Source organism: Pholcus phalangioides, unplaced genomic scaffold, assembly GCF_987345545.1.
Source record: "Pholcus phalangioides strain wild (caught in Gottingen) unplaced genomic scaffold, Ppha-v1.0 ptg000017l_1, whole genome shotgun sequence".
Taxonomy (NCBI): domain Eukaryota; kingdom Metazoa; phylum Arthropoda; class Arachnida; order Araneae; family Pholcidae; genus Pholcus; species Pholcus phalangioides.
The window spans coordinates 55331439-55346395 of NW_028301610.1; the positions used below are offsets into that span (position 1 = coordinate 55331439).

Below are 14957 nucleotides of genomic sequence, written 5' to 3' on the forward strand. Positions count from 1 at the left end.
CAGGGGTACAACAAAAAATGGCGATTTGACCGCAGCAAAAAATTGCTACCGCAGGGAGGCCCCCATCGAGGAGTTAGCACGCCAACCTCTCGATGAGTATAAAAACAAGCCTGCCGTTCGGAATCAGCAATAAATTGTAGGTCCCGGTCTAATTAGCCCTCGTGTGCAGAAAATGACCGTGGTGCGACAAAAATGATCAAATACGCCAAAAGTAGATGATATATTGAGTTCCGTTGTTGAAAGATTTTTCTCTTAAAGAAAGAAGTGATAATGAACATGTGTGTGTTTGCTATCAGCAGGGCTGGAACTAGAGGGGACACCTGCCCCGGGAGGCAAAATTTAGGGGGGGGTTGGCAGTTTTAGGTGGGAACATAGAACACTGTTATAAAATTATCGAATGTGGGGGCGGCAAAATCATGTTTGCCCCAGTCTTCAAAAATCCTAGTTACAGCCCTGGCTATCAGCATACCATAGCCCATTCAATAATTATTTTAGTACCTGTCAAAAGCCATTGAACTGGTCAATCATCTTAAATTTTATGGCTTTTTCAGTAAAAAATATTCATGAGAAATTACAGTCGATCCCTCTTATAACATTCCCACTTGGCTTGAAGCGTTTTTCCGATTTGTACGATTTACTTTTGTGTTCCATCTACACTGCTCAAAACAATTAGGGGAGCACATGGTTTTAACAAAATTACGCAAAGATGTATACCGATAAGTAACATAAAATGAATCATCCATAATTTGAAGCCTAGCAGGAAACGGAAGAAGAAAACTTCATATGCAAATCAAAGTTCATGACGTCAAAAACCAGAAAAAGGAGATGAGGGCAGAAATCGGGATGTTGCAGAAACGTCTGTTTTACTGCCGTAACTGTGAAATTCGATTGCGCAGCATTTTTTTTTTGAGACAAGGTGACTTGAGGATGTCTCAACAAAGTGATTTACCGAAATCCATGGCATGGCGTGTTGTAGGCAGACTGGAATCCGGGCAAACACAACGTAGTGTACTGGACGCTGTTGGAGTCGCCAGAAGTGTTGTTGCAAGGCTGTGGAATCGATTCCAAGAAACAGGAAATGTTAGACATCGACCAGGGCAAGGTCGGCCATGCGCCACTGCAGCAACTGATGACCGGTATGTACTGTTAACAGCCCGTCGAAACAACAGAGAATGCTACGCAGCTGCAAAGACGGTTGCTCTTGGCAACAGGACGAAGGGTGTCCAGCCAAACAGTACGTAATCGGCTTCATGAGGGAGGGCTCTATGCACGTAGGCCAATGGTCTGCATTCCGTTGACCCCACGCCACCGTGCGGCCCGAAGAAGATGGGCTGCTGAACATCGAGATTGGGAGCAACATGATTGGAGCCAAGTGCTGTTTACAGACAAGTCCCGATTCAGTCTGGAGTGTGACACCCGACGTGTTCTGGTATGGAGGGACAGGGGCACTCGAAATAACCCCGCATTCGTTCGTGAAAGGTCACAATACAGACGAGCTGGTTGGATGGTATGGGGTGGAATCAGCATAGGCGGACGTACGGACCTGCATATCATTCGGAATGGCACTTTGACGGCCCGAAGGTATGCAGACGAGATACTGCGACCTCATATCATCCCTTACGCTGGAGCCATTGGAGATTCCTTTGTTTTCCAGGATGATAATGCCCGACTGCATAGAGCTCGTCTGGTGGAGAACATGCTTGAAGCTGAAACAATACAGCGTATGGAATGGCCAGCGTGCTCTCCTGACCTGAATCCCATGTTTGGGACATGCTCGGACGACGCATTGCTGCGCGACCAAGGGCGCCAGTTACTGTCCGAGACTTGCAGATTGCACTTCTTGAGGAGTGGAACAGTATTCCCCAAAGTCTGATCGATAACCTCATCGCATCCATGGCGAACAGGTGTGCAGCAGTCTTAGCTGTTCAAGGAGACCACACGCCCTATTAAAACTCATGCATCATGTCTAAACAGTACTTTTTTTTATCGTTTACATGTAACCAAATTGTTGCCCTAAATCATCTTTTCATGTTTTTTCCATATTTTCAAAGAATTAAAGCTTAATTCCAAATTTTTTTACGTCTTTTTTCTGTATTGCGCATTGATACGCGTGTACTATCCATTGTATGCCAATACGTGGCTGTCTCGCACGGTTTTCTTCACTTTTTTGCTTGCTCCCCTAATTGTTTTGAGCAGATAGGTTTTTGAAAAACGGAATGCGCTGTATTTCAGTGTCGCGTTTTTACCAATTAAAAAATTATATGATTCGATTGATAGAAATAGTGTTGTTTTCCAAAGACTTGGGAGTTCGAATCGAAGTGAAAACATCAATTAATTGAAGTGTATACAGGCAGGACCCTGAGTAAAGCAGGAATTATGAGGCTCTTGCGACAAGAGTCAAAGATGTTAATTGGTCAGTTGAATGTATGTTGTTTGAATTTCGGGGGCCCAAAGTTATAAAGGTCCCATTTGCCCATGCAGAAATTAGGCTCTGTATACAGGGATAATGTATAGAGGAATGTATAGCAACTGAAGTCAAATGTCGTACGAATGGGTAAGGTCAGAAACGTAATGGGGAGACGTATAGAAAGAGTTCCATATTACATTTTCTTAAACGCAGTAAAATCTCCACAGATGATCACCTGTACTCAAACACAAGTATGCTTCAGTGGCCGCCTCTATTCTTCGTAAAATTTCTATAGCGGAGCCCTTATACGCTTCTCTTTTATTTATTTATCAAATTTATTGATTTATTTTAATTTTCTTCGAGAGGCTGCATTGTCCCCGGGAAGTGCTGACAGAGCACCGGTTGAGAACCGCTGCTCTGGACTATTGCATCTCCAGGGGACGATATTTCACACTTTGGAAAACACTGCTTTAGTGGCCATTCTTGGTTATTATACAACTTAATTTAATAAAAGGTCACCCAGTGGAGGACTGGAAATTGACGTTTTTATTTACGTTTATTGACGTTTTATTTATATATTTTCATTCTCTTTTCAGAATTAATGTGTGTATAAATGTATGTAATTGAAGAATTTTCAGAATAAGTGCATATTTTCAAGTTGTGCGGAAGATTAATTACATTTTTATAATTTTTCAAATTAATATTGCTCATAACACATAATAAAAGTTCGTTATAATGACATTTCACAACCACGAAAAAAAATTTTGTTTTTGTTGTAACGCACTTCTCATTATGAACGTATTTTCACTTTTTAGTTTGTAAGGACATAAAATTATTGAAAATTGCTTCTTTATCTGCATTGGAACGTCTTTGAGATCATTTCGTTCTAATATTAGCGCATGAACAGAACTCTAGTCATGAAAAATTGATTTTTGATCTCAAAGCAGTTGATTCTCTAAGAGTATAAGACATTTTTTCATAGAATTTCGTATCATCAAAGCGGTTTAGACGACCAACTGAACAATTGAAAGTCTGAACTATTACATTCATGCTCACTCCCATGGATATATATGGATCTGTCAACATTTTCCATCGAATCGGAAATTCAACATTTTGAATTAGTTTGATGTTTGGCTGCTCAACTCCAAGGAACTTCTAGCTACCATATCTGAAGCCTGGGTGCTTTATTTGCTTTTCATTTCTTTTTCTTTTTTTTCAAGTAAAAAGCTAAATCTCTCAGGGGAAAAATCCGCCCATTTTCTACATTATTCATATTTTGTTAATTGTGCATGTGTAGTTTGCTTCTTTTTCGAGCAACTTTTTCTTTCTATTAGTGAACAGTTACAGTACCAGTAACTAGAAATTTGTAAATAAAATAAATGTAGAAGTCATTTGCATCAGAATGTTTTTTTTGCAAATAACTATGCCCAGAGTCAAATAGAAAAAATGCATTTAAAAATGTATTTTATCACAAAAAAAAAAATGAGTAACTTTGCCTGGTTTTAATTTACACAAAAATTGCCACGTTTTTAAGACAAATAAATCACACTGGTCGAATGGTCGACGCGTTTCGGCTCTTCAATGGAGAGCCGTCATCAGGACCTCGTGGTCAGAACTCACACGAATGAAGAGTGATGTTTACGTCTGGTCGTCCGAAGAGTTCGCCTTTGTATTTGCTGCGTCCGAGTGGTCTTTGGATGCGAATTGGGGAGCCATCTGTTGTAAAGTGTTGAAAGTTTTTTCACGACTGAGGTTAATAAAGCCTGTCCAAGCTGACGAAATAGGTGGTGTGTTTCTTCCATCATTAACGAGGAAATTCTGGCATGTTCTGATGAAATATCCCTCGAGAAAATTCAATTCCGAATTGTGTGTTGCTTTTTTAAAAACAAATGCTTTGTCAAAATCAAAATGATGTGAATGTTGCCAGCAGTGTTGGGCAATAGCCGAATTATCCGTCCGTCCCTTCTCAACATGCTTTCGGTGTTCGAGAACTCGAATATTTAGATTTCTTCTAGTTTGGCCAATATATCCATTTTCACAATTCTTGCATGGGATGAAGTAGATACCAGATTCTTTGGAGGGTGGGATAGGATCTTTCAGATGGGAAAAGGTGAGTATATTTGTTGGCTGGAATATTGTATGGAAGTCAAATTTCTTGAAGATAGAAGAGATCATGAAACTTGAAGAAACGAATGGAAGAACAACGGTATTAGAAAACTGTTTTGAGTCAGCTGGGAGCAGGTTCGTGGTGCATATCTGGGTCATTTTTCTGAGGACCTTGTCGATGATAAAAGGTGAAAAACCCCGATTAGAAGCGATGTCACGAAGGATATTGAGTTCATTCTGGAGGGAGGCTGAATCACTGCAAAGTTTTTTTGCTCGATGAACAAAAGAAGAAAATGCCGAAAGTTTCTGATTGGGAGGATGAAAGGATTTTGCATGAGGTGGCATGGAGATAGCGAATGGCTTACGGTACACAGATGTATGAAATTCAGTGTCTGTCTTTTTGGGTCAGAAAAATGACCCAGATATGCACCACGAACCTGCTCCCAGCTGACTCAAAACAGTTTTCTAATACCGTTGTTCTTCCATTCGTTTCTTCAAGTTTCATGATCTCTTCTATCTTCAAGAAATTTGACTTCCATACAATATTCCAGCCAACAAATATACTCACCTTTTCCCATCTGAAAGATCCTATCCCACCCTCCAAAGAATCTGGTATCTACTTCATCCCATGCAAGAATTGTGAAAATGGATATATTGGCCAAACTAGAAGAAATCTAAATATTCGAGTTCTCGAACACCGAAAGCATGTTGAGAAGGGACGGACGGATAATTCGGCTATTGCCCAACACTGCTGGCAACATTCACATCATTTTGATTTTGACAAAGCATTTGTTTTTAAAAAAGCAACACACAATTCGGAATTGAATTTTCTCGAGGGATATTTCATCAGAACATGCCAGAATTTCCTCGTTAATGATGGAAGAAACACACCACCTATTTCGTCAGCTTGGACAGGCTTTATTAACCTCAGTCGTGAAAAAACTTTCAACACTTTACAACAGATGGCTCCCCAATTCGCATCCAAAGACCACTCGGACGCAGCAAATACAAAGGCGAACTCTTCGGACGACCAGACGTAAACATCACTCTTCATTCGTGTGAGTTCTGACCACGAGGTCCTGATGACGGCTCTCCATTGAAGAGCCGAAACGCGTCGACCATTCGACCAGTGTGATTTATTTGTCTTAAAAACGTGGCAATTTTTGTGTAAAAAATGTATTTGCATGGCTATTTGTTCTTTAACATATATTTTCTCTGTTTTAGTGCATATTTTGCCATTTTTTAGTGGAAAAGTCGGGCTTCGTTATAACAATCTCATTTCACCAAAGTGAATGGGACTGTGCCTGAGCAGGAGCGTACTCAAGCCCGATTTATTGGGACACGGAATTTCTTCCAGAGAATTTTTGAGTTGGTGCTAATTTTCCAAAAGCATTTAATTAACAAAAATTTATTTAATTGTTGGGGGCGTATGCCTCTGCCCTTGAGCCCCATTCTAGTTTGACCTCATGGTCCAAGTAAAAATATACATTCATTCTCTCTCGCTCTCTCATTAAAATCGAGCACAACTCCAGTCTATCACCATAGGCAATTTACATATTATAGTATTATAGATCGAGTTGTGCTGTAAATCTGAGTATATCTCCCCCCCCCCTGAATCCCCTAGATCTCATGAATCCCGAAATCCCTGGGTGGGGGTCACAAAAACTATTATATACAAAGAATTCAAGTAAAAATATAAAAAAATATATATACAGTATATACATCTTAATTTATTCCAGGGCTGGACAATTCCCAGGCACCAGGTCGTCATGTGAACTAGAAAAGTATTGGCGCCTTAAAATTTTGTATATGTGTGACTGCTAAATCAGAATCTAGGGATGGCTCAAAATTTTCCGATTTCATAATCAACTGTCTTCGAACATGGGAAGGAGCAGAGCTGCAACTAGGGAGAGCAGGCGGGTCTGATGCTCCGGATGCTGAACCAGAATGGGAGTAGAATTCACCCCTTAACTGATTCTTCTACATGCAAGGGGCGCCAAAATTCCAGCTTGCCCCAGGTGACAAAATATCTAGTTGCGGCCATGGGAATGGGTCATCAATTCCCAGAAAGGTCGAAAAAGATTATTTAAGACACTTTTCTTTTTGCAAAAAAACCATAATTGTTTTTTGGGTGGCACCTAAACTTTTTCTGATTTATCCAGCCTTGTATTTATATTTTTTGATATGGGTGTATATTTCCCTCAAAATCAAATTACATTTCACTTGTTTAAGATTTATTACTCTCAGATATTGAGTCATATATCAGGTTCTAAATTAGAAAAAATAATTTTTTTTTAGTTTCATAAAATTTCTTAATAAAAAACTTGATTTAAATATTGTCACTTTTCCAAGTACACAAGTCAAATGGAGTTTAAATTTTTCTTAAATTAATTTTAAATATGATTGAAAAAAGTAAAACATGTAAGTTTTATTAATTTATTGATATGTCTAACAGAAAACTAAATTCTTTTACTACGCTTCATTGACTATAAGTATTAGAGGGCTGCAAAATACTGTATCTAGGTTGTTTTTCAAGATTCTGAATAAAAATAAATTATCATTGAAGAAAATGCTTAAAGTGTAAAATGCATGAATTTATCAAAAATGTGTAACTACATTTAATATTGCTTTCTTTTTCTGTCAGGAAACTGCGGAATCACAAGGAACTTGAACTTTTCCATTTTTTCCTTGTAATACATGTTTAACTAATGGAAGGTTATACTGTATATGCACAACCGAATGTGGTCCACACAAACCATAAAATACTGTGGAACTGCCTATCTCAACATACATGGGATTTTTCCAGGGAAAAACAAGGAGTTTACTTCAAGGGGCTCCAAACAAAGCTATTCTTATTTTGCAGAATCACAAAACCCTGTCTATAGCACATTTCTTCACCACCGTGATTTCTTTATATTCCAATTAGATATCCCCTGTGGAACTGCTGTCAGCATCCCTGTTTCACTGATGGCCATCCATTAAGCACAAAAGCTTTTACCAAAGCCCTGACCGGCGGCATAAAAAAAAAATGTTTTCATTTTCGGGATGCAGCAGGTGCCCATCTATATAGGCGGATGCCTCCAGGTGATATATTCCCCACATAGGCGACACTCCCAGTCTTTCTAATTAGGAAATGGTGTCCCTTGTATTTAGAAAAACCTGCATTGAAGCAGCCAAAACTGAACCCTATTGAAATGCTCTTTGTCAGCTGTGGAGGGTGCAGCCCCCTTTATCGTGAAAAGAAAAAAAGACTCAAATACATGAAATAAAATTTTTTTCAAACGTTTCGAAGAATTTTTGCTTTTTTTTTTTTCTCTTCTCGCCTTTCTCCCAAAATTTTCCGCCCTCGGTACGCCTGTCCCTTAAGGGTGGTATTCAAAGCGCTCCAGCCCTGGGGGGGGCATAGCAAGCCTTATTGGAGCCCCAGTACATAATTTTTCATGGGGGGGGGGGTGTTACCTTAAAAGGGTTATATGGGTCATTCTCCATTTCAAAATACCCGGCAAATTGCCAAAATCACACCCAGTCTCAGATTTAAATGATTTTTTTTATTTGTTGCATTTACCATCCTTATTAACCATGTGAAATATTATTTGCATATCTCTAAAACTATTTGAGAAAAAAAATGTTGAAATTTATCAAAAAATGATGCAGATGACTTTTGGCTCAATTTTTAAGCGCCATTGTTTGAGAAAATAAATCATAACTTTTTCAATATATTGAATGATTTGAAATCGGAGCGATCCCCAATCTTATTTCGATGATTTTTGTGTTGCGAGCCAGAATAAATATATTAACAGTCAAAAAAAACATTATTTTTTTTCTCCAGTATTTTATTTCATACATTTAGGAGAAATTTAAAATAAAAGTGTTGTTTTGGTAACTGCTTTGCCTCTGGTCTAAAAATACGTTAGAAAAATTCCACGAAAACAAAGTTTACATAATTTTTTTGCATGTAAATTTCAAATTTAAGTGTATGAATTATTTTTATTCATATTCTGTATGTTTTTGTGAACACTTTAGTGAAAATTTCACTTGAATATATTGAAAATTGAAAAAGTTATGATTTATTTTCTTAAAGTAAAAGTATAAAGTTTCTTAAACAATGCCGCTTAAAAATTGAGCCTCGGAAAAGTCATCTGCATCATTTTTTGATAAATTTCAACATTTTTTTTCTCAAATAGTTTTAGAGATATGCAAATAATATTTTACACAGTTAATATAAGGATGGTAAATGCAACAAATAAAAAAAAATCATTGAAATCTGAGACTGGGTGTCATGGCTGGGTGATTTGACATGGAATGACCCTTATGCTAAAAAAATAAGGGGTTCGTCCCCCTCCCTTTCTCTTCATTTTGCATAATAAAAAAACTCAAAGATTTTAAGAAATGTGTAAAATAAGCGTACATTTTTTTGTTGTTGGGGCTACCCATTTGGCTCAGGTTCCTGGAGCATTGTCCCGGTTGCCCCAGCCTAGTTATGAGCCTAGCACAATTACCATCATTTTTAGTTTTTCATGCTATGAATCCATTATAGAAGGACCCGTGAAAAGACTGGCTTCGAGGACCCGCTAAAGATCCCAGGCTGGAAGCCCTTCTACAGTATGTGGGGGGGGGGGCATGGATCTGCTTATAGACCACTGAGTGCCCTTCCCCCTGGTAAACACACCACTAGATGCCATGGATGGGCTGTAACTAGGAGTGAAGATCATTTTTTGTCGGTGGAAGGGGGGAGAGGAATGCTTCCTCGACTAAGATGCCGCAAGATATTTAAAATTTCTAAGAGTGCTGCGAACATAAACAGGGTATGTAAAACCCCCTCTTCGTGGTCACTGGTGGGACCAAAAGAAATTTGTCTGTAAAAAAGGAGACAGTGAAAGGAGGAACCCTATTAAAACCTTGAGAATAATTCATTTTGAAATAAACACAATTTGAATAACATAAGTAAGAAATACTACATACTTTTTAGAAATTCCCGGATTTAATTTACAATAGAACATAGAAAAAATTACAGTAATTTCCGATAAATAAGTCACATCCTGAAAAATTGCCGGAAAAAGGTTTTTGTGGAGAAATCTCCGCTTTTTACATGTCACAGCTATAAAGGCCGAAACACACTGTACTGACATGATATAATTATTCCAAGTCTAGGTGTGGAAAACGTATCCATGCGATTCTTTTGGGCGGGATTGAGCCAGCTCTCCAAAATTAATAGGGGAGGGTCTCGATCCCATTGGCCCAATACAAGTTTACGCTTACGACAGATTCCAAGCACTTCCCTGTGAAAAATCAGGGTCCTCACAAAAGATCTCTGTCCAAAAGCCCAGTCCAACGATGTATAACTCAGAGACAGGATCATTTTAGTCGTTTAGGGAAGAATATAATTTTTTCACCCTCTCCACTGACAATCAATCGCAACAGTATTTTTCGTTCCCCCCACTCCATAAAATTAGCAGCTTCCCTCAAGATTTTTGCCTGTGAAAACTGCCTTCTTCCCTAGTTCCGGCCCTGGCTACCTAAGTGGTGGGGTACTGGAAACAGAGCTGCAACTGGGGGAAGGAGTCAAGTGTCCAGGGTGCTGGACCAGAGGGGGGCTGCAACTTTCATCCTTTAACCTCCCTTCAACATTACTGGAAATATTTAAAATTTTTAAGAGTGCTGCGAATGTAAATAGTTTGGGAATTCCTGATTTGTAAGGAGGAAATTTCATATTCCTAGTATTAGAATGCAGTGGTACTCGGCTCAAGGGCTTTGAAATTTCCCATTCATTTCTTATTTATTTTACTATTATTTATTTGATTCCTTATCATAGGCACCGGAACTTAAAAGCGGAGGATATTTGAGCCCCACCCCCAATAAAATCTGTAAGGGGGGCTGAACCTCCCGCCATTAATTTTTGGAAAAACAATGCAATGCATCCTCTGTTTCCTGCATATGTGCTTGAGTCCTGTATATACAGGACGGCCAGCAACTTTCAGTGCCCTCCCCCGCCCAATGTTAATTTCTTCATGTCGGTGCCTCTCTTGTAAAGGCTCGAAACATTTTACAGGCCTTCGAACTGCGACATCCCTACATAATGACCCAGGATTCTGATCTGGTGAAATTGGTGCATTTGATACACAATAAGAGAGAAACAAATGATTCAGGAGGGAGTTTTAGAAATTTTAACTAAGTAAATTTATTAAAACTTTTAACAATTACGTGGGTTACGATTAATGAAATTATCACAAAATTATTTCTCAATTTCATACCAATCCCCATGCACGTCCATTGACTCATCAATATAGTCCTGCGACAGAAGTTTGACAATCTTTCTTGAATTACATGAGTCGTGACATCATTGACCTTGACTGGAGTGAAGGTCACGCTCCGAGACGAGGCTCCACATGGCTGTGAGAACTGCAGGCTCAACGGCTAGAGCCGAGGTGATGATCAGACGGCGGGGATCGGAAGCGATGATCAACACCAAGCCATACGACGGACGAGCGATGACAGGAACCGGGACGACGGTAGTGACAACAGATGACTAGAGAGGAGGCATGATGAGATCTGGAACCAGCCAACAACGTGCCGAGCACCAGTGAGCTGACTTATTTCATATGACTAACTGAACAAATTAGACCAAGAGGTGGTCACCTTCACCTCAAGTGAAGCAAGTGATGTGTACTGAACTGAAAGCAGAATTGAAAAGAGCGATGTGTGAGACAATCATGACTGCGGGTATTTATACCTAAAAAGGAGGTACAGTACGATCCAACTCCTGGGACCGACCATCTCAAAAAATATACATCAGAGCACGACTAATAGGAAAATATAACATCCAATTTGCATAAAAAACGATAATAGATTTTTTATAGGAACTTTCACAAAATAAAAATGGTAACAACAATAATTTGAAATGGTGATGTGATCAGGATTGCACATGTTTTCAGACTATGAACAATGAAAATATCACAGACTAATTTAATCAGCGGTGCACGGTTATAAAAGGTAAGAAAAACATAAATTCTATTATAAAATTATACAATTACAACTATATAAACATGTTTCAAAATAAGAGATACAGGCAGGTTTGGCAAATTCCCCAAAGGTTCCCATCTATTGTTACAGAACTTGTTAATAAGCTTATTCGTTGTTCACTTTACCTCCTTCCACTTTTTTTCTTTTTTTTCTGTTGTTTCGTGTCCCCTTCCCCAAGAGTCACACTCAACAAAAGAAGAGATGCTCTTGAGTTTACCGACAGTACAAGCGAGAGAAAGCCATGGCCCCCACAAGGGGTGGGCTAACAAGGCTCCAGCCCTGGGGCCCGGGATGATTGTGATAATTTTTTTGTTTCTTCACGCTATAAATTCATCATAAAGGGGCCCGTGAAAGTCTGGTCGGGGGCCCGTAAAAGATCCTAGCCTAGGGGCCCTGCTTCAGGATGTGGGGGCCATGGAGAAAGCATCTCCTCCCCTTGCGAAATAAGACTACTGTTGTCTCAGAACAAGATTGTCAAAAAAGTGGATTGAGATTCTAAAGAAAAAGTAAAAAAATAAAATTTCGAGCAGATGATTTCTACTAGTTAGAGAAATTTTTTGCCAAAAAGTTTTTTCTGAGCCAAGTGAGAGAAACAAATCCATCCAAATTTTTTTGGGGGGGGCAGCGCCGGCTCTTCAAAAATGTTGGGGGGCTCTGGCCCATGGTCCAGATACAAGTTGACGCCAATGCCTGGGGGCCATTTGCTGAAGTTAAGAGAGGCTACTAATGTCTCTACTTCAGCGCCTCATGCCAGAGTGCGGGAAATAAGGAGAGCAGGGTCATGCCTCCAGTGGTGTAGATGGTAGCATGCTTTGGGTTCGAGTCTCAGCAGAGACCAAGTGACTTTTCTTTCCAAGTTCATCTTGTTAAGCACAGTCTGTGATTAACAAGATGACCAAACAATAACTAATTCTAACAATTCTATGTATTTCTGTGAAATTAATGATTATGAAATTAATGATTATGAAATTAATGAGATTATATCAGAATTAAAGTCTAATAAAGCAAGTGGATATGACCAAATAACCCCTAAGATGATGAAAATAATTGCCCATTATCATGTGGATGTAATGAAAAACCTAATTAACTCATCTATAACTGAAAGAGTCTTTTATAATGATTTAAAGTACACCATAGTACATCCCATTTATAAATCAGGAGAGACAGATCAATTCTTCCGATTTTTACAAAAGTAGTAGTAGTAGAAAAGTTATAAAAAAAACAGCTCGTGGGTTTTTTCTTAACTATCAGCGTTATTTAGCTCCTAACCAATATGGGTTTCAGAAAAGTAAAAATACAGAAATGGTCATCTCAGAGCTGAGCAATTACTTAAATACTGGGTACTTACTTGAATACTGGGTTCAACTGTAATATATATATAAATATGCTACAACAAATTTTCTTTATTTAAAAAAAGCTTTTGACTATGTAGATTTGAAGATACTCACAGGAAAATTGTCATCAGCTGGTATACGTGGAAACATTGAGCTGGTTTGAAACATATTACTTTAATAGGAAACAAGCAGTTAAAATAGGTGAAGAAATGAGTTCATTCATAGAAGTAAAAAAAGCTGTCCCCCAGGGATCTGTTCTTGGCCCGATATTGTTCCTCATTTACATAAGTGATATATTCAAACTTCACGTAAAAGGTAAATTAATCTCATTTGCAGACGATAGAATACTGCATGTTGAAGACACTGAAATGACAAATTTAATTTAAAAAAGTTGAAGACCTATTCAAAATCAGTACCTGGCTTAAGAAAAATAAACTAAAACTAAACATACAAAAAACTGAATACATCTGCTTAAAAACAAGAACAGTTTGACAAATGTAAGTGTAAAAATTCATAATCATTGTCCATGTCAACATATTTTACAATGTAACTGTCAAGAAATTGAAAGAATTCATGAATGCAACTACCTAGGAATAATAATACAAGATGATTTAAAATAGAACTCACAGTGTGAAAAAATAATAAAAAAATTAAGAATATATGCAGCAATTTTATATAGACTAAGAGACACAATAGACAATAACTTTCTAAAAGATTTATTTTATGCTTGGATATACTCAATAGTAACATATGGAATCACTGCTTGAAGAGGTGCATATCAAACAAATATACAAAAACTAGATAATATATATAACAAAATAAGATCCCAAATAACAAACAGCACAATAAACATCAACAAAACAGAATGTCATAAGCTAACTATAAGACAAAACTATGTTTAAAGACTAAAAAAATGTTCATTGTTAAACAATAATTGGTTAGAAACAGAACAAAATAGAACCTCATCTAGATTAAATAATTTATATCAAGTGCCAAAAACAAAGTAAACAAATAAAACGCTATTCCACAAGAGTTATAGATACACCGCTCCAAAAATAATGAATCTATACCTTGCACTCCATCATACAAACAATAACATAAGATCCAATAACAATATATTCACGTTTTCTATGAATACCATTCTAGAATTTATATTACAACAATAATATAACAATGCAATATAACAATCCATCTGTATGTAAAATTTCTTTGTTTCAGAAATACAAAAAATATATATACTTTATGTTAAACAATTATCAACCTTCACAAACCATAATAGGCTGTTGCTAAAAAAAAATATCAACAGAGAAACCCGTACAGACGTGCTAAAAGGACATGCATGTCCCTTGAGGTCAAAAGTGTGTGTTATATATGTTTGTATATTGTATTAATGTTGTGTATATATACATATTTCGTATTTGTGTAATTAAAAAACCATAAATGCATGTATAAAAAAATGTAGTAATTATGTATGATTATGATATTATATTGTAATTAATTAACACTATTAATTTTATAATGTAATTACTTTTTTGTTAATTTTATTGAAGTTTTTTCAAATTTTTGATTAAAAAAAACTCGATAAAAATTTGACTGGAAAAGTCGGAAATTTTTTTACGAAAATGAGTTTGAACCCTGTACAATGTTAGTTTTTCTTCATGCTATTTCTTTTCTTCTATTGTGTTTTGGAATAAATCTGAGTTTATAATTTTCCAGAAATTTTTCTTTAGATCTCATAATTTATATATTTTTATTTTATCAAGTTTTATTTCGAGAAACACCAAGATATAACCCTTGTCGTCGATCAAGTATTGCTCCAACATCACAACTTATCCGAGCTTGTAGTGATCCCCGATTGGAATCTCTTTCATCTTCAGGTAATAGAATGTCAACGTGCTTGATGAAACCACCTTCTCCATGCCCTTCAAATTCTTCACTTCCGCCACTTTCTTCTTCAGCATCCTGTATGTCAGAGACATCTACTAGCTCATCATCAACATGTTGTACTCAAACCAGTAGCAGTGAAGAAACAGCTTCTGCAAGTGTTGTTGCTGGTATGTTAGTATATTAATGAAATATTAGTTGGCTCT

The 14957-nt window shown here is 37.5% G+C and overlaps 1 protein-coding gene across 3 annotated transcripts in view; it reads left to right on the forward strand.

Moving 5' to 3' along the window:
* The window catches only part of LOC149074133 (uncharacterized), a 151337-nt gene that overhangs the window by 65192 nt on the left and 71188 nt on the right, over positions 1-14957 (forward strand). For all 3 annotated transcript variants that reach the window (XM_089246436.1, XM_089246434.1, XM_089246435.1), the window contains exon 10: positions 14631-14921. In XM_089246436.1, coding sequence (XP_089102562.1) covers positions 14631-14921 — 291 coding nt within the window. The remainder of the gene's footprint in view (positions 1-14630; positions 14922-14957) is intronic.